Source organism: Budorcas taxicolor, chromosome 8 (genome assembly GCF_023091745.1).
Source record: "Budorcas taxicolor isolate Tak-1 chromosome 8, Takin1.1, whole genome shotgun sequence".
Lineage (NCBI taxonomy): Eukaryota > Metazoa > Chordata > Mammalia > Artiodactyla > Bovidae > Budorcas > Budorcas taxicolor.
In genome coordinates this window covers 54,084,082-54,111,149 of record NC_068917.1, presented here as the reverse complement: position 1 = coordinate 54,111,149, position 27,068 = coordinate 54,084,082, and the positions used below count along the sequence as shown (strand labels likewise).

Here is a 27,068-nt window from a genome sequence, read left to right as displayed (position 1 = left end):
GCGTGCTAATTGGCTCCCCGGCTGCCCTCTCCGCCGCGGCAGGAGCGCGGGCGGCGCGCACGGCGGCGCGCCCGGAGGCAGAACCAGGCGGAGCCGGACCGGGAAGCCGCAGGCTCGCGCCGGGGCCGGCCTGGCCGCGCGCACCCTGGTCGGGAAAGGGCCGGACAGGGCAGGATCGCGCGCGCAGGCGCGGGGCCACGCACGCCGGAGGCCCGCCCCGCCCAACGCCGGCTAGAGCCTGCTGCCGCGTCCGCTCCAGGTGGTATGGAACCTAGGTTGGCCTTCTCTACCCTGGGCAGCCTCTGACCCGGAAGGGGAGCGGGGAAAGAGGCTGTGCGCCTCTTGGTTAACGAGCTTCAGGCGTTGCGGCGGGTTAGTGACAGGCGCGCGCGTAGCGATCGCCTGTGCCGCTTTGCTCGGGAGCAGTCGAACGAACTAGCGCCCGGTGAGTAGTACCTGCCGGATTCCGCCGCTCCCCGCCACGCAGACTCGCTGGGGCCTGGAGGTGTTCCCAGAGTGTTCCTGCGCTGGAGCCTGAGCCTGGCCGTGTCTTGCAAGCTCTGTTAGGATATCTACCACCCTAAATGGACTGATAAGTGCCCTGCCCAGGAGAAAGTGTTGTCCTGATGGGGTACTACTCTCACGCCCCCTAATAATCCTTAAAATGGGAGTCGGTCTTCTGGAGACCATACAGGTTTTGGGGAGAAGTCACTGGGGTAGGGGTGAGGTCTTGATCCCTATCGGAGGAGGCAATCTTCCTCCTTTAGCGTTGAGAGTGACTGACGGAGGCCCTCGTTGTTGCCTGTTACTGTATAGCCTAAGAATGATTTTCACTTTTTTTTTTTAGATGGATTAAAAGAAATCAAAAGAAGTAGAGTTTGTGGTACGTGGGAATTATATGAAATTCAAATTTCAATGTCCGTAAAGTTTATTAGAACACAGCCACGCTCATTTGCTTCTGTATTGCCTGCGGCCACTTTCACTTCCTAACAGCAGAGTTGAGCAGCTGCCCACGAAACCCAAAACATTTACGGTCTAGAACTTAGCAGAGCAAGTTTGCCCACCCCAGACCTAGCAGGTTGAATCTCCACTGGGAGGCAGGGGCTAGAACAGACAAGAAACGCAGCGGGTGAAAATTTAGAATAGTATAGGCAATATGATAAATCACTTGTATTGAGGGGGGGAGATAAAAATTGAGAAGAAAAAACTTTGCATGAGAGTCTACCTAAAATGAAGCTTCGAAGTCTACTAGGAATTAAGTGAAACAGTGATTACAAGACAAAGGGGCAAGGGTTGTGTATTCGGACAGGCAAGCCTTGGTGTTTACCAAAAGGGAGCAAAGTTTAAAAAAAAAATAGTAGAAAAAGACTTCCCTGTCACATAGAAAGTAATCAAAATGTTGAAGAAAATAAATTGAGTGAGAAGTCCTGAAACATTTCACTCTTCTAGAAAAACCAGGCTGGTGTTGAAACTGATTGAAAAACCTTTTTAGTTTTGTCATCATCCATTCCTACTAGGGAGTTGCTAGCTTTCTTATAATCTGCTGATTCTACACATGCCACCTGTGACTGTTTTGCAGTTTAGTATCCAAAATGTACTGTTTAGTAGTGAAATAATTTAAATATACAGATGGAAATACCAGACCACATTACTTGCCTTCTGAGAAACCTGTATGCAGGTCAAGAAGCAACAGTTAGAACCGGACCTGGAACAACAGAACTGGTTCAAATTGGGAAAGGAGTCCATCAAGGCTGTATATTGCCACCCTGCTTATGGAACTTATATGCAGACTACATCATAAGAAATGCTGTGCTAGATGACTCACAAGCTGGAGTCAAGATTGCCAGGGGAAATATCTACAGCTTTTAATGACAGAAAATGAAAAGGAGCTAAAGAGCCTCTTGATGGAGGTGAAAGAGGAGACTGAAAAAGCTGACTTAAAACTATTTAAAAAACTAAGATCAAGGCATCTGGTCCTATCACTTCATGGCAAATAGATGGGAAAAAATGGAAACAGTGACAGACTTTATTTTTTTTTATTTTCTTGGGCTTTAAAATCGCTACAGACAATTACTTCAGCCATGAAATTAAAAGATGCTTGCTGCTTGGAAGAAAAGCTATGACAAACCTAGACAGCATATTAAAAAGCAGAGACATTACTTTGCCAACAAAGGTCTGTCTAGTCAAAGCTATGATTTTTCCAGTTGGGGCACAGAAAATATCCCACCAATAATAAATCAATCAAAATAACATCTGTTATACAGAAGAGCCTCACAATTAAGGCAGCGCATGTACACCATCCTTTCTCTGCTCCTGGTAGTAAAGTGCTTTTTAGCAGCTTTGAAAGATGATTAGAAGTTGACTCATTTGGTTTAGGTTTGTTTCTAGTTTTGTTCTTTGGCTGTACCGTGTGGCTTGCAGGATCTTAGTTCTCTGACCAGGATCCAACTCTGGATCCAGCAATGAAAGTGCTGAGTTCTAAACCATGGAGTACCAGGGAATTCCCTCTAGTTTTCCATGTACTGTATGTGTGATCTTGAACAAGTCACTCCATTGCCTGGGCTATTTTCAACTTGTGCAGAATGAAGGAGTGTGGACCATGTGATCTCTTAAGATTGTATCTCTCCAGGCTTGAGAATTTAGGCTGTGATAAATTATCCAAAAATAGGTGCGCTGGAAACAAGGAACAACAAAGTCTATGAATTTTTTTGTTCTTATTTTGCTAATTAAGGACATGAATCTACTATTACTTACTGCCAACATAAGTTTGTAGGAAAAAGGACATGTTTTAAAAGTGCAGGATGTTAAGATGTTAAGAAAGCTACCATCTCAGGATAAAGGGCAGCCTTTCCCATCCTAAAAAAGGATAGTTGGCAGGCTAGCACTGACATATTGAAAATAAGAATAGGGTAAAATATAATTCAAAAGCAGAAAAATTACAATGTAAAAATTTATTTTATAATACTCATTATATGTAATTGTTCCTTGATACACTTTGGCAATTTGAATGGGTATAAATATATTCAATATTATGCAACTCCCAGTAAAACTCAGATGTCCAACCTGATGTATTATTTTATTTCTGTCACAGTCACATTCTTGTCTCACACAGGCTAGTAAATTAAATTGGAACCTCACCTTACCCAATTGCACTCAATTTGGAATACCCGTTGTTCCTCAGTATCAAGGGTGGTAGGGATTGGTTCCAGAACAATACCCACCAACCCAGGAATGCCAAAATCTGCAGATGCCCAAGTCCCTTATATTAAATGGCAAAGTATTTGCACTTAACTTGTGCACATCCTCTCACGTGCTTTGAATAATTTCTAGACATGTAATCCCTAATACAATGGACATCCTGTGGAAATAATTGTAAATTCAATGCAAATGCTATGTAAATATTTGCTGGTGCAGCAAATGCAAGTTTTGCTCTTTGGAACTTCCTAATTTTTTTTTCCCCTAAATACTTTCAAACCAGTGTTGGTTGAATCTGCAAATGGGGAGCCCTCAGACACCAAGGGCCAACTGTGTTCCAGAAAAGCTGAAGAAAAGCCAAGGAACACCATCCCTCTTTCTACCAGATTGCTCTCCCTACTATCCCCACAGAGGGAGTCTGGACACAGGTCAGGGTAGGAACTGGGAGGGCAGCCAAGACTAGACACCATGTACCCAGGGTGACACAGCTTAGGTTCCTAATCATTCCGCTAGAACAGTCAGGAATAAAGAGCAGCATCAGTCAGAGACAACCTTCTAGAAGCACTGTGCTAAGGTTTCCTGCTGCTGGGCTTCATCTTCTCACTTAAAGAGATGACAGTGGTCCTTAGAATATCCGCAAGAGTACTTTGGTAAAGCTTAGGGGGCCATGCATTAAACTGCCCTCCACCTCCAGACCAGGGGTCAGCCAGCAGCGGCCTGCAGCTAAAACCCAGCCCAGTGCCTGAACACTTGTAACATTTTGTAATAGGAAACACTCATTCTGAAATTCAGTAAGGGAAATGTTATCCTAATAAAAAAGGAATCCCATTCTCATTTGTAGACATGCATTACAAAAAAAAGTACTCAATTATTATGTTTTCAGTTCAGTTCAGTTCAGTTCAGTCGCTCAGTCGTGTCCGACTCTGCGACCCCATGAATCGCAGCACACCAGGCCTCCCTGTCCATCACCAACTCCCGGAGTTCACTCGGACTCACGTCCATTGAGTCAGTGATGCCATCCAGCCATCTCATCCTCTGTTGGCCCCTTCTCCTCCTGCCCCCAATCCCTCCCAGCGTCAGTCTTTTCCAATGAGTCAACTCTTCGCATGAGATGGCCAAAATACTGGAGTTTCAGCGTTAGCATCATTCCTTCCAAAGAAATCCCAGGGCTGATCTCCTTCAGAATGGACTGGTTGGATCTCCTTGCAGTCCAAGGGACTCTCAAGAGTCTTCTCCAACACCACAGTTCAAAAGCATCAATTCTTCAGCACTCAGCCTTCTTCACAATCCAACTCTCACATCCATACATAACCACAGGAAAAACCATAGTCTTGACTAGATGGACCTTAGTCGGCAAAGTAATGTCTCTGCTTTTGAGTATGCTATCTTTTGTTTCGGCTTCTGTCAAAAAGTTTGTGGAAATGGTTTCTCTCTTATAAGTTCTTACATAATAACCCTGACTTTGCCTCCTGGCCCACAAAGTCTCAAAGATTTACTCGCTGGCCCGTTACTAAAAGTTTTTCTACCCTGGCCCTATAGTGAGGAAATAGCACCCTTAATGGGAGCACCCTTTAATTGCCTGGAGCACCCTCCAGCCTCTGGCCAGCAGTGACTTTGTCCCCATGTCAGAAGGAAAAAGAGGCCATCTCAGCCAACTCCTTGCCTTGGGGTTACTGGGTCATTCTTGGGTGATTCAGTCATGTAGGTGACAAGTCATCTGCCTGAGGGGAGCATGAAACTGTAATATGCCCCATGTCTCTGCAGCTCTTCCCTGCCCTTGAAAACAGACCCTCAGGGATGTGTGCTGGGCCATGGGGGCCCTTTTAGTTCTCTTGACTTGGCTGTCAGGCCCTGAGTACTACCTGCCGTTGGCGCTTAGCACGAGAGTATGGCAGAGAGAAGCTAGTACTGTTTGAAGCTCTCCCATGGAATGTGGGTAATCCAAGGTGGGTAACCCAGAGTTCAGTAGCATCTTCTCCTTCAGCTGGCCCTCCTAATTTAGGACTCTCTTTTGTGTTTTTGGACACCTAAGTGATATCCTTTTTTTTTTTTTAAATTTTAGGAAGACGTGATTTTCAAAGCTAATTATGAAAACATTTGTCATTGGAATCAGTGGGTGAGTAATTTTGCTACCAATAGCTGGTCAAGATACTCAGGATGTCCAAAGAGTGTTGCCATGTGGATGGGGTGGGAGAAGAAGCAGCAGTGAAAAGGAAAGAGAAAAGAGAGCAAGCCACTGTTGAATTTAAAACAGTTAAGTATTGGCTACGTAGATGCCAAGAAATGGGAGAGTTTCCTGTAAACAGAAACAAGAGAGTCAGTACACAAGGTTTACCTGCCTGACTTTATTTTCTGAAGCTGACACCAGCGGCAAGGCCTCATCAGATGCTACTTTGGTTTGGGGTGATATATCATTCTCCACATGGCTGCTCCTCCGCGGTGACCTAGAAAATCTATTGTTTCTTTCCAGTTATGCTCAGTTTTGGACATGTGGAATGAGGAACCACCTCACCTCTACTCCTTTTTCCCCATACATTTTTATCTTGAAGTAGTCCTTATTGCCGTGGCATGATTATTAATCATTTACCCCTCTTCCTCTTAGAAGTGTCCTAAATTATATGGTCACCCTTACCCATGTAACCAGAAGTGGGCATTCAAATAAAACTACAGCAACTCAAGAGGACGTTGTTTGTTTTGCTAGTGCATTATATTCATCTTTCTTCTGAGTACTTTCATGTTATGTGTAGTCTAGTTAAAAAAATAGTTAAGACTATTGAAATTAAATTTTGTAATTTGGGCGAGATCATCGTATTATTGTATTACATTACTATAGTGAGTCATCAGTTAGAAGTAAAATTGCGTGAATTAAATGCCGGAACTTTGCCTTGACTTGCTCCCATCTAATTAGAACGAAGTTCAGGTTTTCTCTGCCTTGGCTTCTCTTCTCCATCCCTTGCTTTCCATGCTCATTGCCACCATCCTAATTCAAGCCCTTATATTCCCTGATTCCAGTCTCCTCCTCTTCATCTTTCCTACATACCTCTACCAATTCAATCTTTATACAAAATTTTTAAATTATTCTCTCACCTGATGAACAATATCCTGTGGTTCCCAATTATTTAAAATGGAGTCTGAATTTCTGGATATATGAGGACCATCCAAAATAATAAAATGTATTAGCGTCAGGGGCAGGCAGGGTACAGGAAAGATTTGATGTAGGAGCTTAGGGGTGTCACCAGAGACTCCATTTCTCTCTGTGTCTTCCTCCTTTTGAATTCATCTAAAGTTGGCTCCAGCTCTTCGTTGGGGTTGAGACCCGGGAGCCTCCAAAATGCCGGCTTACCACTCTTCCCTCATGGACCCAGACACCAAACTCATTGGAAACATGGCACTATTGCCTATCAGAAGTCAGTTCAAAGGACCTGCCCCTAGAGAAACAAAAGATACCGATATTGTGGATGAAGCTATCTATTACTTTAAGGCCAATGTCTTCTTCAAAAACTATGAAATTAAGAATGAAGCCGATAGGACCTTGATATATATAACTCTCTACATTTCTGAGTGTCTAAAGAAACTCCAAAAGTGCAATTCTAAAAGCCAAGGCGAGAAAGAAATGTATACACTGGGAATCACTAATTTTCCCATTCCTGGAGAGCCTGGTTTTCCACTGAATGCCATTTACGCCAAACCTGCGAACAAACAGGAAGATGAGGTGATGAGGGCCTACTTACAACAGCTGAGGCAAGAGACTGGACTGAGACTTTGTGAGAAAGTTTTTGACCCTCAGAATGATAAACCCAGCAAGTGGTGGACTTGCTTTGTGAAGAGACAGTTCATGAACAAGAGTCTTTCAGGACCTGGACAATAAAGCCAGCCTCAGGTGGACCCTGGCTGCACAGCTGTGGGCAGCATTCACAGCAAGATGTACACAGTTCTTTGCCTTTATTTCATAAAGTTTTATACAGAGGAGAGAAGAGCGTGTGTCTTTACTTGAAGAGCTCTTTATCAAGAATTTGGGGTGGGATGGGTGGGGAAGAATGAGTTGTTGCCTGGTGATTTGAAATGTCTGCAGTATTAAGCTGGTGCTTAATAAACAATAATAAAGAAATTTCTAACAAAAAAAAATAATAATAAAGTTGGCTCCATTATCTGGCCACAGGAGACCACCAGCAGTTCCTGGGACCTCGTGCTGCTTCTAAGCCTAGCACTAGGGCAGGGACTCTGCTTCCCTCAGGCCAAGGGTCTCTTAGACTTGACCAGCTGTGTCACATACCCACAGTCACAGTCGAAGGCAAAAGCAAGGGGACTGCCTTGATTGGTTTAGGCCAGTGGGGCCCTGCTCTGAAGTTGAGAGCAGGTCACTCCAAACCAGACCTTGGAAACAGGATGGCAGGAGGGGGAGCCCAGGGAGGCCACTACCAGATCCACTACAGGATCCAGTCCAACCTTCATTCCGCATACGGGCGAATAAATGCCCCGCATCTCAGTATTCCAGCCCTCCGTGTGGAAATCTGGGTCACGCTTTCTTGTCATGTGCATTACTCCTTAAGAAAGCCTGTTTTTGATGCTTCTTCCTCAGCATGGGCCAGGATTTTGTGTTACTGCTGCTGCTGCTTCTGCAAAGCCCTTGCCAGACTCAGCTGCAGTTCCTGCCTGCCTTCCTCCAAATGCACTGTGCTGTATCTCTCTTGTACTTAAAATTTGCTGCCCTGTGAACTAATTACCAGACCTGCCTCTTGAGAAACCTGTATGCAGGTCAGGAAGCAACAGTTAGAACCAGACATGGAACAACAAACTGGTTCCAAATAGGAAAAGGAGTACATCAAGGCTGTATATTGTCACCCTGCTTATTTAACTTCTATGCAGACTACATCATGAGAAACGCTGGGCTGGAAGAAGCACAAGCTGGAATCAAGATTGCCGGGAAAAATATCAATGACCTCAGATATGCAGATGACACCACCCTTATGGCAGAAAGTGAAGAGGAACAAAAAGCCTCTTGATGAAAGGGAAAGAGTGAAAAAGTTGGCTTAAAGCTCAACATTCAGAAAACGAAGATCATGGCATCTGGTCCCATCACTTCATGCAAATAGATGGGGAAACAGTGTCAGACTTTATTTTGGGGGGCTCCAAAATCACTGCACATGGTGATTGCAGCCATGAAATTAAAAGATGCTTGCTCCTTGCAAGGAAAGTTATGACCAACCTAGACAGCATATTAAAAAGCAGAGACATCACTTTATCAACGAAGGTCCGTCAAGTCAAGGTTATGGTTTTTCCAGAAGTCGTGTATGGATGTAAGAGTTGGACTATAAAGAAAGCTGAGCGCTGAAGAATTGATGCTTTTGAACTGTGTTGTTGGAGGACTCTTGAAAGTCCCTCGGACAGCAAGGAGATCCAACCAGTCCATCCTAAAGGAAATCAGTCTTTGGTGTTCTTTGGAAGGCCTCACTTCCTTCCTCCCAATATTTTGGCGACCTGATGCAAAGAGCTGACTCATTTGAAAAGACCCTGATGTTGGGAAAGATTGAAGGAAGGAGGAGAAGGGGACGATACAGGATGAGATGGCTGGATGGCATCACCGACTCAGTGGACATGAATTTGGGTAAACTCTGGGAGTTGGTGATGGACAGGGAGGCCTGGCGTGCTGCGGTTTGTGGGGTTGCAAAGAGTCGGACATGACTGAGCGACTGAACTGAACTAATTATTCACTTGAGACTGCAAGGAATAATGAAGTTTCTGAAGAATTCGAGGGGCATCCATGAACCTTGTGCAACTTAATGCTTGTGTGAAGATATTAATTTTTCTAGGGAAAGGTTTTATAACCTTCATCAGATTCTCACAAAGTTCCTTGATATTAAAAAATGTAAACTGGGTGTTAGAATTGGACTTTGTATCTCATCTCCAGTTGTTACCTTGGGCAAGTTTTTATGAACATACAACTTTTCAACCCTTAGTTCCTAAACTGGACAATGGGAATTTTAATTTTATCTGTTGAAGGAGGGATTCTCCACTTGTTGGAGTAATTACAGACAGCTTTTTTTAATTCCTCCTTAGCCAGATAGTGGTGGTGGTGGTCGCTAAGTCATTTCCAATTCTTGTGACTCCATTGACTGTAGCCCAGCAGGTTCCTCTGTCCATGGGATTTTCGAGGCAAGAATACTAGAGAGGGTTGCCATTTCCCTAGCCAGATACTATATTCCAAATACAGTGACTTTTCTTGTTACCTGTCACATGAAAAATGGACTAAAAATTTTTGTCACATTAGAAAAATGGACTAGAAGTTGTGCATTTATTTGGGTTTTGTGAACAAAGGAGGAAGTGGGCCCAAGTATACCCATTTCCTTACCCATATCCCAGGATGGAATCTGCTCCATCTGGACAGTCTGGCCCTGTGGTTGGAGAGCACACAAAGGAGGCTGTGAGCCTGCTGGTACACAGTGGTTATGAGCATGCTGAAGGAGAAGAGGTGAGTCTTAAGGTGTCAGCTCACCAGGATGGTTGCAGACTAATTATAGGTTCTAGGCTCAGACGGGTTAAATTCTTCCCCTCCTCCCCCTCCCCCACACGGCCACCACATCTCTCTGACCTGGACTGCCTTCTAGCTTGTCCATCTCCTCTGATTCTAAAAAAAATGAGGTGCTTGTTTTTCATTGGCTCCAGCTAAGTCAGTGAAAAGCAATCTGTTAGCTCACCTACGTGATCTTAACTAAAGAGGTAGGTCTAGAAAATAATACATTTTCAAGCCAGATCACTCATACTGTAATAAAGTTACCCTTGTTTACTATGTATTTTAAACCAAAATTCAGTAACTAAATTAGGGGCATTCAATATGGATTACAGACATTTTTGTTAGAGGGAGAAAAAATTCTCACAACAGCATTTACTCAATACATAGGGTAAACCCACCCTCTCACTTTACCTTTTTTTCACATTTTGCTTAGTTTTTGGCCTGCCACATGGCATGTGGGATCTTTAGTTCCCCAACCAGGGATCGAATCGAGGCCCCCTGCATTGGAAACTTGGAGCCCTGGGCACTGGACTAACAAAGAAGTCCCCGTTTTTCCATTTTTAAGGAGATTGCCTATATCCAACCCAATTGTGTAGACTAAGGTTAAACTCAATATGCCAGCAAATTTGGAAAACGCAGCAGTGGCCACAGGACTGGAAAAGGTCAGTTTTCATTCCAATCCCAAAGAAAGGCAATGGCAAAGAATGCCCAAACTACCACACAGTTGCACTCATCTCACACACTAGTAAAGTAATGCTCAAAATTCTCCAAGCCAGGCTTCAGCAATACATGAACCGTGAACTGTCCAGATTTTCAAGCTGGTTTTAGAAAAGGCAGAGGAACCAAAGATCAAATTGCCAACATCTGCTGGATCATAGAAAAATCAAGAGAATTCCAGAAAAACATCTATTTCTGCCTTATTGACTATGCCACAGCCTTTGACTGTTTGGATCATAATAAACTGTGGAAAATTCTGAAACAGATGGGAATACCAGACCACCTGACCTGCCTCTTGAAAAACCTATATGCGGGTCAGGAAGCAACAGTTAGAACTGGACATGGAACAACAGACTGGTTCCAACTAGGAAAAGGAGGACGTCAAGGCTGTATATTGTCACCCTGCTTATTTAACTTCTATGCCGAGTACATCATGAGAAACACTGGGCTAGAAAAAGCACAAGCTGGAATCAAGATTGCTGGGAGAAATATGAATAACCTCAGATATGCAGATGATACCACCCTTATGGCAGAAAGTGAAGAGGAACTAGAAAGCCTCTTGATGAAAGTGAAAGAGGAGAGTGATAAAGTTGGCTTAAAGCTCAACATTCAGAAAACTAAGATCATGGCATCCGGTCCCGTCACTTCATGGGAAATAGATGGGAAAACAATGGAAACAGTGTCAGACTTTATTTTTGGGGGCTCCAAAATCACTGCAGATGGTGATTGCAGCCATGAGATTAAAAGACGCTTACTCCTTGGAAGGAAAGTTATGACCAACCTGGATAGTATATTGAAAAGCAGAGATATTCCTTTGCCAACAAAGGTCTGTCTAGTCAAGGCTATAGTTTTTCCAGTGGTCATGTATGGATGTGAGAGTTGGACTGTGAAGAAGGCTGAGCGCAGAAGAATTGATGCTTTTGAACTGTGGTGTTGGAGAAGACTCTTGAGAGTCCCTTGGACTGCAAGGAGATCCAACCAGTCCATCCTAAAGGAGATCAGTCCTGGGTGTTCATTGGAAGGACTAATGTTGAAGCTGAAAGTCCAGTACTTTGGCCACCTCATGCAAAGAGTTGACTCATTAGAAAAGACTCTGATGCTGGGAGGGATTGGGGACAGGAGGAGAAGGGGATGACAGAGGTTGAGATGGCTGATAGCATCACCCACTCGATAGACATGAGTTTGAGTGAACTCCGGGAGTTGGTGATGGCCAGTGAGGCCTGGCGTGCTGCGATTCATGGGGTCGCAAAGAGTCGGACACGACTGAGTGACTGAACTGAACTGAACTAAAGGTTAAACAACAGCAAAAAAAAAAAATTGTGAATCAAGTTCCTTTTACTTCGTAGCTATAAGGTATTTTGGTAATAATTTAATTATATCCAGTAAAAAATTTTGATGAAAAAATATTAGATCCTTTTCCCTTTCTTGATTATAAACATATTACAGTTCATCTTACTGGGGAATAAGCACAGGTTCTTACAAATTCATGTGCAGTCAGGAGTTTTTTGTAGTATAGACATTCGATGGTATGGTGAAGTTTTGATTTCTTATAGTAGTGGTTTAAGTGCACAAAGTAAAAGAGGAATGCAAAGGAAACCAACTGTGATATTAATACAGTTATAAAAATATTTTTAAAAGCAAAATTTGTAGCATTGTGATATACGTGCCTCTTTGTTAACTCATTAAATAGCACTGTCCAATGGTAAGTCTAAAAGCTACAGTAAAGTTGAAGTAAAAATGAGTATCAATGGTATTACTACAAGATGTCTGCCCCAAGTGCAACATGTTATGAAACTATTTGTGATTTCAATTGGTGAAAAAGTCACAGGTACAGTTAATAGTGTTGTTTCTGATTTATATTTATAATGAAAGGAAATGCCAAAAATCTGTTAGAATTTAGTGAAAATAAAGATGTAAATTTTTTTCAAGTTCACAAAAACCTTGAATCTGTCCATAGACTCTTTAGAGTTACATCAGCCCTAGGTTAAAAAAAAATATGAGTTACTGAGAGGAGGTGTGCTTTCTGCCCACTATGCATGTTTCTGAGTACCAGAAAACTGGATACATACGCGGAGGAGGTGGTCAGGGTCCCCATTCTCCTTGATGTCACAGTCCAGCCAGAAGAGACAAGTAACTACTGGATGCAGTAAGCTACAATGGACCTCCTAACCAGCCCAACCAGTGGAGAAAGATTAGAAGGAAAGGAGGCACCCACAGGAGATGAGAAGTCTTGATAGGTGGGCTTGTAATAAGCCAGTCCTCCACTTTTCTTCACTGTACATTGAGACAGAATCATAGTAAGCATTTACAGTTTCATATACTTGCACTAAGATGTGCTGCTCACCTTCTCTGAGTGCCATGTGAACTCTAAATGTTTCAGCATAGACAAAAAATCGTTCTACTTCCACTACAATAGCTGTAATTTAAGTCTTAGTATTTAATATTACCCAGTTCACTTGCCCAGCAGTTAGTTACCTTTCTGCTCCTTCCTGTCTGTTTCAAGACCTACTTGGGCCTATAGTTTTGCCAAACAAAGAAGTATTATCTATAAAGGAAATAATTCTTCTTGATTATTACATATTGTGTGAAATATCCTTTTTTAAGGTCAGTTTTAAATGTTTTATGTTCTTTTAATGCATCTTCCTTCTCAGTATTCTTCTTTTTTTTTTTCGGTTCAGTGTGACAAATGGTGGGAAGACAACACTGGCTAAGAATTTGCAGAAACACCTTCCAAACTGCAGTGTCATATCTCAGGATGATTTTTTTAAGGTATCTATGAAATTTCTCAAATAATTTATTTAAATCGAAACAGTTATAATAGCAATGTCACTTGAATTACATCCAAAAGCCTTTGCTAAGTGATTGAGCTTTTGTAGTGAACACAGGCTCAATGCAATAGTGTTACTTATCCACCAGATGGCACACTTATGGGAGCTAATCTTTGATTTTATTTCTCCTCATCAGCAAAGCATTTGTTAAAGGTTTGTCACCTCTTCCTTCTATGACTGTATTATTTCTGCACTGAAGTTCTTTTGGGCACTTTATTGTTTTTCCAGCCAGAGTCTGAGATAGAGACAGATGAAAATGGATTTCTGCAGTATGATGGTAAGTAGATGAGCTTAGAGAATATCATGTGCTAATGTTCATTCCTTTTTCAAACCCAAATAACTTTGCTATCTCTGAAGAGAGTCTCAGAATAAGTTTAAATATGTTGCTATACTTTAAGCATGCTTTTGTAAGGGCTTCTGGTACATGTTCAGCTCTTTAAATAAATGAAACCCTTTCCCCTGTTTTATGGTTAAAACTGAAAACATTGGAACAATAGATTTTTCTTTTGAAGGTGGGGCAAGATAAGTCTCTGTTGTTCTGATCCCACCATAGGACACACACAGCTACCTAGACGATCATCTGTGTCCCATCTTGCCTAGGTCAAACTCTAGGACTATATGTCTCCTGACCTTACTTTCCCAGTGACCTAAGTACTGGATCTTGTCACTGCTCAAAAAAGATTAGTAAATATTTTTTAGATAGATTCACTTCACCCCCCTTGCCCACTTTAACACTGCTTTGAAGCCAATAGGGTAAAGTCCATCAGAAAAGCATCTACTTATACCTATAAAGGAATATCATGCTAGGAAACCATATTTAATGGTCTTATCAACTTTTAATAAGATCATTGTGTACTTATGCAAACTAGCTCTCTTAAAGAACCATGAGATATGTTCCTTATTTTTAACTTAGATAACCTGGAAGGGAAAATGTTATGTAGTCAGTTCTTACAGAAACATGATAGCTTTAAGAGAGGCAAAATCCTTGACTGGCTATCTGCTCTTGTGTCTTGAGCCAGTATATTTTTTTCTTCTCTTCCCCTCTTCTATTGGTTAGTGAGAAAGATTATTACAAAGTAAGAGTTAAGCAAGGAAAAAATATTTTCAATAATTGACAAAGATTTATTCCTAATTTAAATGAGTTCTTACAAACTAATAAGAAAAACAGTAATATCTCAAATGAAAATTGTCCAATAATGTGAATAACTATTCACAGGAAGCATAAGGTTACTTGATTAATGAATGTACAATAAAAAATCAACCTCAAAAGTAGTTAAAGAATTAAGATTATTTTTTCCCACTTACCTCATGAATAGATTTTTAAAGCACTAATAATAGTGCTATTTAATAATGGCATAGGCCACATAAATAATGGGCATAGGCCCATTAAAATAACTTAGGCTGCTGCTGCCACTGCTGCTAAGTCTCTTCAGTCGTGTCCAACTCTGTGTGACCCCATAGACGGCAGCCCACCAGGCTCCCGCGTCCCTGGGATTCTCCAGGCAAGAACACTGGAGTGGGTTGCCATTTCCTTCTCCAATGCATGAAAGTGAAAAGTGAAAGTGAAGTCACTCAGTTGTGTCCGACTCTGTGCAGCCCCATGGACTGCAGCCTACCAGGCTCCTCCGTCCATGGGATTTGCCAGGCAAGAGTACTGGAGTGGGTTGCCATTGCCTTCTCCAAAATAACTTATAGGTGAATATTAATTGGTACAATCTTTTTTGAAAAGGAGGTTGAGCATATGTCCCAAAGACCTTAAAATATTCATGCCATGTGTTCAAGTGTCCCAACTCCAGGAATCTATCTTAAGCAGAATTCTGAGCTCTTTAGGTAAATATACAAGTTTAAGGTAAGTCAAGGTAATGTTGAAATCTTTAAAACTACCAAAAGAATAGTTTTAAAGTATATAGCTATCACATTTATAAATAGATGGAATCATTAAAATATAGCTGATAAATATAAAAGAAGTAAAAAATAGAGAACTAAAATATCAAAGGATGGTGGAAAAATAGAAGATGGTGTAAAATGATGCTTTAAATAAAATATATCAGTAGCTGTATTAAGTTAAATCAACTAAACATGTTAACAAGTTGTCAGACTTGGGATTCTCTTAAGTCTTAATACATTTCAATGTATTGAAGTAAGATAGAGATATATTCTAATTACTACTACTACTGCTACTAAGTCAGAGAACTGAATTAGAAATCAATAGCAAAAGAGTAAGTATAAAATTCCAAAGTGTTTGAAAATTAATCAGTGGTTTTTTTCTGATTTTTATAAACTTTTTGTTATGGAAATTTTTAAGCAGATACAAAAGGAGGCAAGAAAAGTACAATGAACTCTCATGAATTCACCATTCTGCTTTTAAAATGATGAATTCTTGGCCAATTATATTTCATCTATACCCTCACTCACTTTCTCCTTCTGTATTATTTTGAAGCAGATCCCAGACATCATCATATTTTACCTGAAGCAAGACACTTCATTATATCCCATGGGTCAAAGAACAAATCACAATGAAAATTAGAAAATATTTTTAACTGAATGTAAAGAAAATATATTAAAACTAATGGTACTTCTTGTTCTACCCAAGATGGCTTGCCCCATTACTTGCTATTCCTCCCTCTTATAACTAAAAACCCTGGATAGAATACAACAAACCAAGACTGTGAAAGACGAAGAGAGCATATTGACTAGGGACTTTGGATCTTGAGGAATGACATTGCTGTGAGTTCCCTGGGCACTTTTTTTTTTTTTTTTTTTTGCCTGTCATATATATCTGGAAAAAGATGATAGAGAAGTGTGCTACATGGAACCATCAATAGGTATAACTAAAAACCCCCAACAACTCTGTTCCCTTTCAGTTCAGTTCATTTCTGTCGCTCAGTCATGTCTGACTCTTTGCGACCCAATGGACTGCAGCACATCAGACTTCCCTGTCCATCACCAACTCCCAGAGCTTACTCAGACTCATGTCCATTGAGTTGGTGATGCCATCCAACCATCTTATCCTCTGTCATCCCTTTCTCCTCCCACCTTAAATCTTTCTCAGCATCAGGGTCTTTTCCAGTGAGTCAGTTCTTTGCATCAGGTGGCCAGCGTATTGGAGTTTCAGCTTTAGCATCAGTCCTTCCAATGAATATTCAGGACTGATTTCCTTTAGGATGAACTGGTTGGATCTCCTTGCAGCCCAAAGGACTCTCAAGAGTCTTTTCCAACACCACAGTTCAAAAGCATCAATTCTTTGGTGCTCAGCTTTGTTTATTGTCCAGATCTCACATCCATACATGACTACTGGAAAAAACATTGCTTTGACTACACAGACCTTTGTTGGCAAAGTAATGTCTCTCCTTTTTATGCTGTCTAGGTTGGTCATAACTTTTCTTCCACGGAGCAAGTGTCTTTTAATTTCCATCTGCAGTGATTTTGGAGCTCAAAAAAATTGTTCCCTTTAGTCAAAGGAATAGAAAAACAGTGCCCTAATAGAAGAGAAAATTATTTTGGTAATACCCACTTTACTGTAGCCAAACAAAAAGGAAAAACAACTTCCCTTCATGGTGTTAACAGGGCGCAGTGCATTTCTCGCCTTTTGGACCAGCAGCACCAGCACAGCAGGGTCCATTGGCTTTCCATGTTAGCATAGGAATCATATCAGTAATGCCAAAAAGAAAATTGAACTTCCATACCTAACGGGCAGCAAAAAAAAGGAATAAGGCAGTGTGAGGTGGTGTGAGGTGGCACTCCACTTTCCCTAACCAAGTTGTGTCAACTACTGTCAGCAGGACCCACTGGAGAGCTGAACTTCTGTCCTCACTGAACTGTAATGAAGCAATACCTGAATGCTACTACTTGCCTCTTTCTCCTTCCACAGCCATCCCCACACCTCAGTATGGTGATGCTCAGCAGACAGCTGAACATCCACCCAACCTGGACCTGCACACTACACCTGAACAGAGTAACTGCCTGCAAAAACAAGATTAAATAGGCTCCAGAGCCTTGTAACATAATACCCAAAATTTCCAGGATGAGACTGAAAATCACTTGTCATACTAAGAACCAGGCAACTTTCTATTTGAATGAGAAAAGACAGATACCAACACCACAATCACACAGATGCTGGAATTCTGACAAGGATTTTAAATAACATCCATAAAAAGGCTTCGGTGAACAGCTGTAACCATTCTTGAATCAAGTGAAAAATTAGAAACCTCAGTAAAGAAAGAGGACATGTGAAAAAGTACCAAATAGAAATCTTAGAACTGAAAACTGATATAAAATTTTAGAACTCACTGGATGGGCATAATAGCAGTATAAATATGACAGAGGAACGAATCAATGAACTTGAAGACAAAACAATAGAAATTATTAACACTCAATCTGAACAGCAGACAGAAAATAGACGGAAAAGAAATGAACAGAAATGTGGGGCAATAACAAAAGATCTAACATTTGTATCATCAGAGCCTTAGAAGGAGAGGAGAAACAGTATGGTGCTGAAAAGTATTCAAATTAGTAATTGTCTAAGACATCTCAAATTTGGCCTAAGATGTAAACCTACAGATTGATGAATCTTAGTGATCCTCAAAGTTAATCAAAACTAATCAAGAAAAAAATAAAGAAAAACAAAAAAAGTCAATATCACTACAAATTCCACAAATATCAAAAAGATGAGTGTATTAGGAACAATTTAATGCCAGTTGAAAACTTAACCATTTACCAAATGCAACGTAATCAAAACAAATACCAGAACAAAGAGAAAAGCTTAATAGCTCTATATCTATTAAAGGGATTAATTCATAATTTTAAAATCTTCCACTCTAATATATCTACATACATATGGCTCAATTCAGTTGTTCTGAAGTAGGAGTGAGAATTTGCATTTCTGATAAGTTCTATGCTGCTGCTGCTGCTGCTGGAAGTACCACAATTTAAGAATCTCTTATAGGGTACTTTTCTAGAATTAACAACTGTAAGCTCTGAAAGTATACACATTTTTAAGTTTTGAGTATTATATATTTGTATCCTTTGTAAATTATTTTAATGATTTACCTCCTCTTATTTACCTGTAAGAGCTCTTTATATATTAAGGATACCCATTCTTTGCCAAGTATATGGCAGGTAATTTCCCCAGTGTGTCACTGTCTTTCTATTTTATAAATATTTTGTCATCCAAAAATGTTACACATTTATATAGTCAAGAGGGAATAGAAGTTATAAATAAAGCAATGAGTTTATAATTGTCAAAGTTGGTAAGTGGGGACATGGGAGTTCATTGTACTCTACACTCTACTTTTGTATGTGTTTAAATTTTCCCACAATGAAAATATATCAAGCATACCACCGTATCAATGATAGAGTTTATACTTTTTGTCTAAAATGTTTGTTCATTAGGTGTTTTGAAGGAAAAATAGAATAGTGTTATTTTATATGTTTATAGGTCACTGGATATCCTCATCATAAAAAGCCACAGCGTAAAACTTTTGTTGTATTTATTTCATATTTGTGTCTGTTTGTTTGAAGTGCTTGAAGCGCTTAACATGGAGGAAATGATGTCTGCCATTTCTTGCTGGATGGAAAACCCAACACACTCTCTGGTATCAACACATGAGGAAAGCATTAAGGAAATTCCCATCTTAATTATTGAAGGTTTCCTTCTCTTCCATTATAAGTAAGCATTCCCCACTCTATTAATGACTGTATGAATGGGGAAAAAACTAAATATGCACTAAATATGCTGTTATCTTAGGCCCCTTGACACTGTATGGAATAGAAGCTATTTTCTGACAATTCCGTATGAAGAATGTAAGCGAAGGAGGAGGTAAGTTTTGAAAATGCCTTTGTGGATTGTAATTCCAAAGACAGACTTTAAGAAAAACAACGAAACAGCATTATTGAACAATGTGTATGTTATTTTTCAAGCAAGGGAAGCCTCAACTCTTCACAAAGAATAAGACCTTTTTCCATAAATGGCCACCCACATGGAGTAATGCAAATTACTTTTCTAAGAAAAGGCCCTTGTATGAATACAAGCTGTTTGGCTTATCTTTCCTGAATCTTCATATGGAGCAATTTCATTTTGATTATGATTTTAAGTTAATTGGCCTATATTCTGCTACAGCCATTGAGGGCACTGATTAGTTTAAAGCTTACTGCAACATAACAGTATTGCTATCATTATTTATATTAATATTGTCAATTCTTTTATAAACCACTTGAAGAGGAAAAGATGATTAGGAATGGTAGTCAGCGAGTTACAAAGTTCATGTTTAGATTAGAGGACTAAGTCTGTCGTATGTTATCTTTGTAACTGGCATTGGGTCTAAAAAGTATAGTCTTACCCCTTCTCTGAGTGATTTCCCCATGGTCCTGACCATTATTTCACTTTACCAGTTTTGTGTTTCTGTCAACATGAAGTTTCCTACATGTTTTGACAGTACAAGAGTCTACAAGCCTCCAGACGCCCCAGGGTACTTTGATGGCCACGTGTGGCCCATGTACCTAAAGCACAAAAAAGAAATGGAGAATGTCTCATGGGAAATTGGTGAGTGTCTTTTTCCCTTCAAGGAAGACTTTTAACTGTCATTGCCTCAAAGTACACAAGATTTTAGAAGGCATCTTTCTCACGTGTTAGATTGTAAAAGGACATTTTAAGCCAGAGCCCTCCTTTCCCACATTGGCTCTCCTGGCTTCTGTTTCTCTCTCTATGACTCTTGTCAAAGTGCAGCAACTTCTAAATGGTCATTCATTCAACAAATACTGATTGAATGCATTCCCTGAACAAGGCACTGCTCTGGTATTATCAAGGGAAATAAGACAGACTTGATCTCCAGTCTTATGAACCAACATTCTATCAGGGAAACAGATGTTAAACACACTTGCTGCTCAAGTTGTCCTTTCTAACTATGCTGAGTACTGTGACAGTGAGCTTCAGGGGGACTGTCCCAGTCTCAGGAACCGGGGAAGGCTTCCTTAAGGAAGCCACATTTAAACCACTTTATGATAGATTTAACTGGACGAAGGTAGGGGTGGGATAGAAGGTCACCCCAGACAGTGGGTATGGTGCATGGAAAGGCCAGGGGGCACTGGCAAAAAAATTGTAGAGAAAGACAAAGCAACGGGTGATGTTGGTGGTACAGGAAGGGTACCTTACAAGGCCAAAGGTCATTGTCCTAAGGAAAGTGGGAAGCCCTCTGCAGAAAGGTTTATTACAAGGATATGGTAAATAGGAAATTTTTGTTTCAGTCAGATCCTTGTGGCTTTGTGAAGGGTAGATGTGTATGGTGTGATATGGGACATATGTATTCAGAGGAACTGAATGATAGAATAGATATGGAGGGTACAGGTAGTTGAGGTGTCAAGGACAACAGCTCAGGAATTGTCAGAACCTTGGGATACAGAATACAACATGGAGAAGAAGCCGGAGGCTGGAGACAGAAGGCTTTTGGATGAGGCAGAGCAACCAGAGCAGACACATCTTTTCGGAACAAAGGGAGTTGCCCCTACTCTGAGAGACTTCATGGCCTGTTTGGTAAATACAGAAAGCACACGGGACCTCCCCATGGTCTGGAGGCTCTTACGATCCCTTCTTCAGTCCAGTCCAACCCCTCTTCCGCATCCCCAGGGCCTGTCATGACGTTTTGGTCACACTATTTCCGACCTAGACCATCGGTTGCAGGGATGTCTTCTTACTACTACCTGTCCCCCCCGCCTCCACCATCTCATGCGCCTACCTTGCTTAAATGCTTCCAAAGAGTCTCCAGCCCTCTGGGATAAAATCTAAATGGGCAGGAAGGATCTCAAGGTCTCCAAAGGCTAAGGCAGAGCCTCGCTCTAAAATCTCATTTCTATACTGTTCATGCCTCCCCACATTCTAGCCTTTCCAAACTGAGCATCTTTTTCTTAACAGGCAAAATTCTCTCCTACCTCCCCCTACCTCTGTAGTAGACTAGAAGGCTCTTTCCTTCCTTTAACCTACAGAATTTTCTTATAACCTACTTCTTATACCAAACTGACTATGGCAATTTAAAGTATCTCAAGGCCTGGAGAATGCAGATTCAGCACATACGTGACAGAAATCACACACACACAAAACAGCAGACAGAAAGACACACACACACAGCATGGTTTAAGAAGCTTCACAGGTTATCCTGATAAGTTTGAAAACTATTCCCTAAATGATTATTTTGAGAAAGCACCTATTTGGTGCTCCTAAAGTGACGTATGCACAATGCCACTTAACTCTGTGTCTTTTTTGTTTTTATAATTCTCACATCAGCTAGTTTGAATTTCTCTGTAATAACCCAAATCTCTTACCTATTGTATCAGCTTTATATTTTTCTTTTTAATGGCTATTAATTTCTTTTAAAGTTAAGTTCCTGGGTTCTTTAAACTTTTGGTGTCTTCAAGAGATGCCAAATGCCAGAGTAAGCATCCCATATTAATAAGCCTGTTAGCATTTGAACTACTCTTTTTTCCCCTTCTCAGTTTATCTAGATGGAACAAAATCTGAGGAAGACCTCTTTTCACAAGTATATGAAGATGTAATACAAGAACTAGCAAAACAAAAGGGTTAGTATTGTGCAATCGAAGTGGATTGTGAAGGAGCAACCAGGAAAAATATTTCATTACATACCCATGAATGTTGTTGTTGTTATTTTAGTCACCAAATCATATCTGACTCTGTTGTGACCCCATGGACTGCAGCCCACCAGACTCCTCTGTCCATGGGATTTCCCAAGCAAGAATATTGGAGTGGCTTGCCATTTCCATCTCCTGGGGATCTTCCTGACCCAGGGATTGAACCTAGGTCTCCTGCATGGGCAGGCGGGTTCTTCACCACTGAGCCACCAGGGAAGCCCCAAGAATGGTATACCAGAATGCTAATGTAAGAGTGATCATATCCATCCCCTCATTGCTTTGAAGACAGTTCAGAATCAGACTCTTAATGGGTCTAGGGAGTCGATTACTTTTTGAGGGTGAAAATATTCACCCTTTGTTATCTCTCTTAATGATATGTCTGATATTTAGTTCAAATTTTTAATAGATGGCTGTTATTTCAATAGGACTGAAATTATTCTTTGAATTGAGTGAAATTAAATGCTGATGATCTTGTTTTAATAGGTATAGAGTTCTCTTTCTCCTTTATTCCTCAAAGATTTTTCATAAATACTTATTTCCCAAAATAAACACAAGATTTTTAAAATAACTTACTGAATGTTTCTTTAAGGTTTTCATATCAGATAATACATTTTGCAAGTGACAGACATCCTCCTAAATCTGGCTTAAGCAGAAAAAAACAGGAGTGGCAGTGGCTTCAGGCTCAACTGAGTTAAGGAGAGCCGACGGGGTCCTCATGGTTCTGCCTCAGTTTCTCATTTTCTGTTTGGGTGTATTTTGAGGTCAGTCTCTCTCCACTAACAGACATGAAGTATTTTGGCAACACCATCCTCCTAAATCCAATAGCCCCAGTAAAAAGACAGTTTTATCCTTTTTCATTGTCTATGAGTTAATAAACAGAGCTGAGTATTGGATACAGAAGGGTCTATATGTTATTCTCACTAGTTTTGCATATATTTTAAATTCTTTACTTTAAACATTTTTAAATCAATTTTCCGTATTATCCCAGCTGAAAAGTCCCAGGAAACATTTTGATTGGTCCTGCTTGGGTCACACGACTTTTGCTAAGCTAATCACTATGCCTGGGAGATGGCTTACTTTGGTTGGCTGGAAGTGGATCATGTACGCATCTTGTAATTGAGTACCTTAGGAAAGGTGTCCTGGTTTAAGGGGAGAAATCCTCCAAAGGGAAGGCAGAGTAGGAGGTAGAAACCAGAAGAAGGAAGACAAAGTGTGCTGGGAAAACAAAACTATAGATCTAGATCTTTCCCCGGCACTGTTTGAGCTAACACTTTGCATGGCTAACATACAAAATGCAGTCATCAGCTGGCTCAGGAGAAGACAGTATGAGTCACTTTGGCAGCGAAGAATATTACATGCTCTTTTGGTGAGAAGCAACTCCCCTGGTGCAAATGTCATCATCTCTCAGAAAGAACTGGATTTCCTGTGTCCTCAGTAAATTCCTAACTGACTAGAGGTTTGAGCCCAGCCAGGCAGCTCATTGATCCTAACACACTCCCAGTTTCAGAATCAGCCCTTCATGTAGGTATGAACCTATTTAAAGAAATGTCAGGACCATACTAAAATTTCTTCCTGTAAGTGGAACTTAAAATCCTTGCCAGGTATGCCTGCTTACCCCTGCCATCTGTTACTCTGATGAAAGGCATACCACCCCCCCCACCCCATCACGAAGCTCAGGCCCCAGCATCAGTGGATACAGAGAATGTAGAGTGAAGGGAGGGACTCAGCCTTTGTAAATGATAGCACCTGAGCCAGAGCCACTTCTCTGAGAGCTGTTTGCTCCCTTGCTGACCTTGATAGGGTACTTACAGGGTGTTGATACTTACAGTGGTTGAACACCTATACCTTTCCATTCTCTCAATAATGGCTAGGCTTGGGTCCAGTTGTCCTTTAATGACCAAGTCACGTGCTGACGTTTGGCCTTATGCTGTATCTGCTGATAAAAATGAATGAGCCTCGATCATGTAGCTCAGGCAGATTGCATACTGAACGCCAGCTTTTGCCATCTGGTCCAAGACCCAAGAAAAGCTGGCATGTTTTGACGGAGGCTGAAAACCCACAGGAAAGTACATTTCCATGTCTGTAACACCCTCCTCTTTCCTTACCTACATCCTAGAGGTTTGTAAGGAAGTAGTCCTTCGTAAGACTATCTTGCCTGCGTTTGAGATATTGGATAAAGCTTAAAAGAAATAAAAAAGAAAGAAATGTTATAAGAGACATCAAATCCAAGGAATATCAGCTTTTCCTACCTCCAAGATTTATGTTCTTTTTTTTTTTTCTTTTTTTTTTCCAGTTGTATAAATAAGTTACTGTGTTATTTATAGTAACCCATCACCTTTCCCAGTTCTTCCAATCACAGTGCCCTGGCAAAGCTAGCCTGGAGGGATCCTTAGCATAGCCTGGTTTAACCCTCAGTGAGGTTAAACCAGGCTATTCTGGACTCCTTCAAATGTTTCAGTTGAATATACCTCATGCTTCTTACAGTGTCTAATAAACTAATTTTCTATTCTAAACACAGAATCATAATTGTGATAAAGCAATAATAATGAAACAGAAACAAAGATTGAATTTAAATCTCTCTCTTACATGGTTAATTGCCATGTTTACTTTTATTTTTAAATTAGTATTTAATGTTGAATAAGCTTTGTAGAGTCCATTATATAATGAAACAATAAAACTAAATAGCTCTCCCAGTTTCCCAGTTAAAGGATTCAAGGTTGAGTTCTGTTTTGCTCATTAAAAGTAAATTATAAGACCTGACATTGATATCTTCCTGCAGAAGAAAGATGTCAAATCAGAGGGATAAAAATTGCAAAATAAAAATTTAATAAAATGAATTTGGGGGGATATTTCTATGTTGAATTTAAAATATAATTTCCAATTATAAAATAATAGTATAATTGCCATAAAATTATTGAACCATTTCCTACTGTTAGATACTTAGTGTTGTTAAAAAGATTTTTACCTTGGCAAATAATGTACTGTAAAATATCTGTGTGTGTTGCTGGTTTTCTTCTTGAAAGATATGTAAAATTTTCAGAAGTAGCACTTGCTGGGTCAAAGAGTATAATCATTTTTATATTTTGCATGCTTCAAAGATTACCAAAAAATGTGTGCTTTTCTAACATGAGATGTGTGATAAGAATGCGGCAGGCTGATCATTGACTTTCTAAGCCAAAGTCACTAAATATTCAGCTCGGCATCCTTACTTTTAAAAAAGGTAAGAATACTTCTTTCCTCAAACCAAGGAAATCATTCCAAAACAAGAATAGTACTGTATCAGCCACCTTTTGTGATATTCTTCTAGTTCTCAAATTATTTCATTTCTTGAAGTCAGGGATCATTATACCAATTGCAAATAATACTGGATATCTGAAAATGGGCTTAAATTTAGCACAGGATTAAAAGAATGAGATTTGGACTCAATTTAGTTCTTTACAGAAAACCAGCATTTCTGGTCCCAGAATCTGTGTAATCTTAACACACCTTGATGTTAGTGTGAAGATTTAATAAAATGACAGTTGGAATTCTTCATTAATTTCTTTTCTTTTTGTAATTATTCCCAAGGTGTGTGAGTGACAGCATAAAGTGAAATGGACTGAAACCTTCCTGGAGTGAATTGGAAAATTCAAAGGAATCTGTTCAAGTACTATAACCAAGATACATTGTGCACTTTGGTACAATGACAGTCTGTTGTTTCGTTTGTTCTGCCTCACATGATTTCCTTAACACATGGAACAGTAAGTGGCTATCCATGATAATGGACAGAAATTTACCCTAATGCTGTTCTCACACCAAGAAGTGCACAGATACAGCGTAGCTCCCAAAGACTGAGTCATTTCACTAGACTAATGATTTTCAAACTTTTATGAATGGGATCCAAAGTGAAAAATAAGATGTAGCTCACAACCCAGTATATGTGTAATCTACTGATGTGTGTGTTTGTGTGGATGAGTCTATATATGTATGCATATGTGTCTCTATTTGTTGCATGTATCATATCAGTTATCATATAACATTTACCTCACGTATGGTTTACTCTATATTTTTCTGTTTTTAATTTTTAAAAAATATTTGTCACCATCCCATACCGATGCCCACCTCCTGCCAATAATGGGATTACCAGGAGTAGCAATCATATTGAATAAATCAACAATTTGCAACGGTACATTTTTGTATGTGTTTTGTCCTTGTTACTGCTGTAATTGTTTCTCATATGTATCTAAAACTGCTGGATCATTTGTGTCACTTATATTGAGACTTTGTTACAAATAAGGATTTTTGTGTGCATGTTTTATTTTGTTTTTGTCAAACCAATGGTCTAAAATTCCATAAGTAAGCCACAGTGACTTAAGTGGTATACAATACAGGGGACCTTTCATTGGAAAGCACAAACAGGTGATCTGTATAATTGTATAATTTCTTGACGCCCCATTCAGTGCTGGAATTTAAATTACTGATCAACTTTTTATTTATTAATAATAGATTTCTGACATTTTTTACATAAATTACAAAAACATTTCTGACAGTTTTTACATAAATATAAAATATATTCTTAAATTAACTTTAAACAATCTCTACAGACTCATCTGATCAGCTCTCATTACTTAGAAGTTTGTAACTAGCTTGCACTCAGTAATGATTAGGGGGTTTTTTTGCTCACATACACTATTTAAAAAAAAAAAAAATCTGGGCTAAAATTACAGTTCATTCACTTAATAAATTTTTATGTTTTTGATCAAACCCTTTAAAGTCTTTATTTCCTCTTTGTAAGGCGAGGATACCAACAGTTCTTAGTGTGGATATAGTGGAGAGTAAGGATAAGTTTTGGAATCCTTAACATGGCCCCCAGGGCATCCACGATCCACCTCTCTGCCTGCAGTTCCCATCACTCTGTGCTGCTCAACCACTGGAACCTCCTCTCCTCAAACTCACCAGGACTCTTCCCATGTCACAGCAGCCTCACGTGCTGCTGCTGAGGCTTGGAGCAAACTTCTGCAAACCTCCCTCCAACTAGCCCACCAACTCCTATTCTGCCTTCAGTTCACTCTTGTGATGCCACTTCTCAAGGATTTCCCTTCTCCTTACCCCGCCCTCATAGGTGCTCCCTCGGTTCCTCTACTTTTCCTTCAAAGCGCTGGTCACAGTTGTAATTACTCTGCCACTTACAGAATCACTCA

The 27,068-nt window shown here is 40.2% G+C and overlaps 2 protein-coding genes across 7 annotated transcripts; both read left to right on the top strand.

Annotated features, from left to right (window-relative positions):
- The first annotated feature begins 168 nt into the window (after positions 1-168).
- Positions 169-26,398, top strand: NMRK1 (nicotinamide riboside kinase 1). 6 transcript variants are annotated; one of them, XM_052644854.1, is made up of 10 exons: positions 212-262; positions 848-883; positions 5,258-5,311; positions 13,102-13,192; positions 13,480-13,528; positions 18,772-18,919; positions 18,998-19,069; positions 19,686-19,792; positions 21,736-21,819; positions 25,456-26,398. In XM_052644854.1, exons 3-10 carry the CDS (start codon positions 5,283-5,285, stop codon positions 25,461-25,463), a joined length of 588 nt encoding a protein of 195 aa, XP_052500814.1. In that variant the 5' UTR covers positions 212-262; positions 848-883; positions 5,258-5,282; the 3' UTR covers positions 25,464-26,398. The 6 variants fall into 6 exon arrangements, with proteins under 6 accessions (XP_052500817.1, XP_052500814.1, XP_052500815.1 ...); XM_052644855.1 differs by having other exon boundaries at positions 227-259; XM_052644856.1 differs by having other exon boundaries at positions 237-445.
- On the top strand, positions 6,504-7,159 carry LOC128052330 (actin-related protein 2/3 complex subunit 3). The gene has a single exon (XM_052644859.1). It carries the CDS (start codon positions 6,527-6,529, stop codon positions 7,061-7,063), a length of 537 nt encoding a protein of 178 aa, XP_052500819.1. The 5' UTR covers positions 6,504-6,526; the 3' UTR covers positions 7,064-7,159.
- Positions 26,399-27,068: the final 670 nt, after the last annotated feature.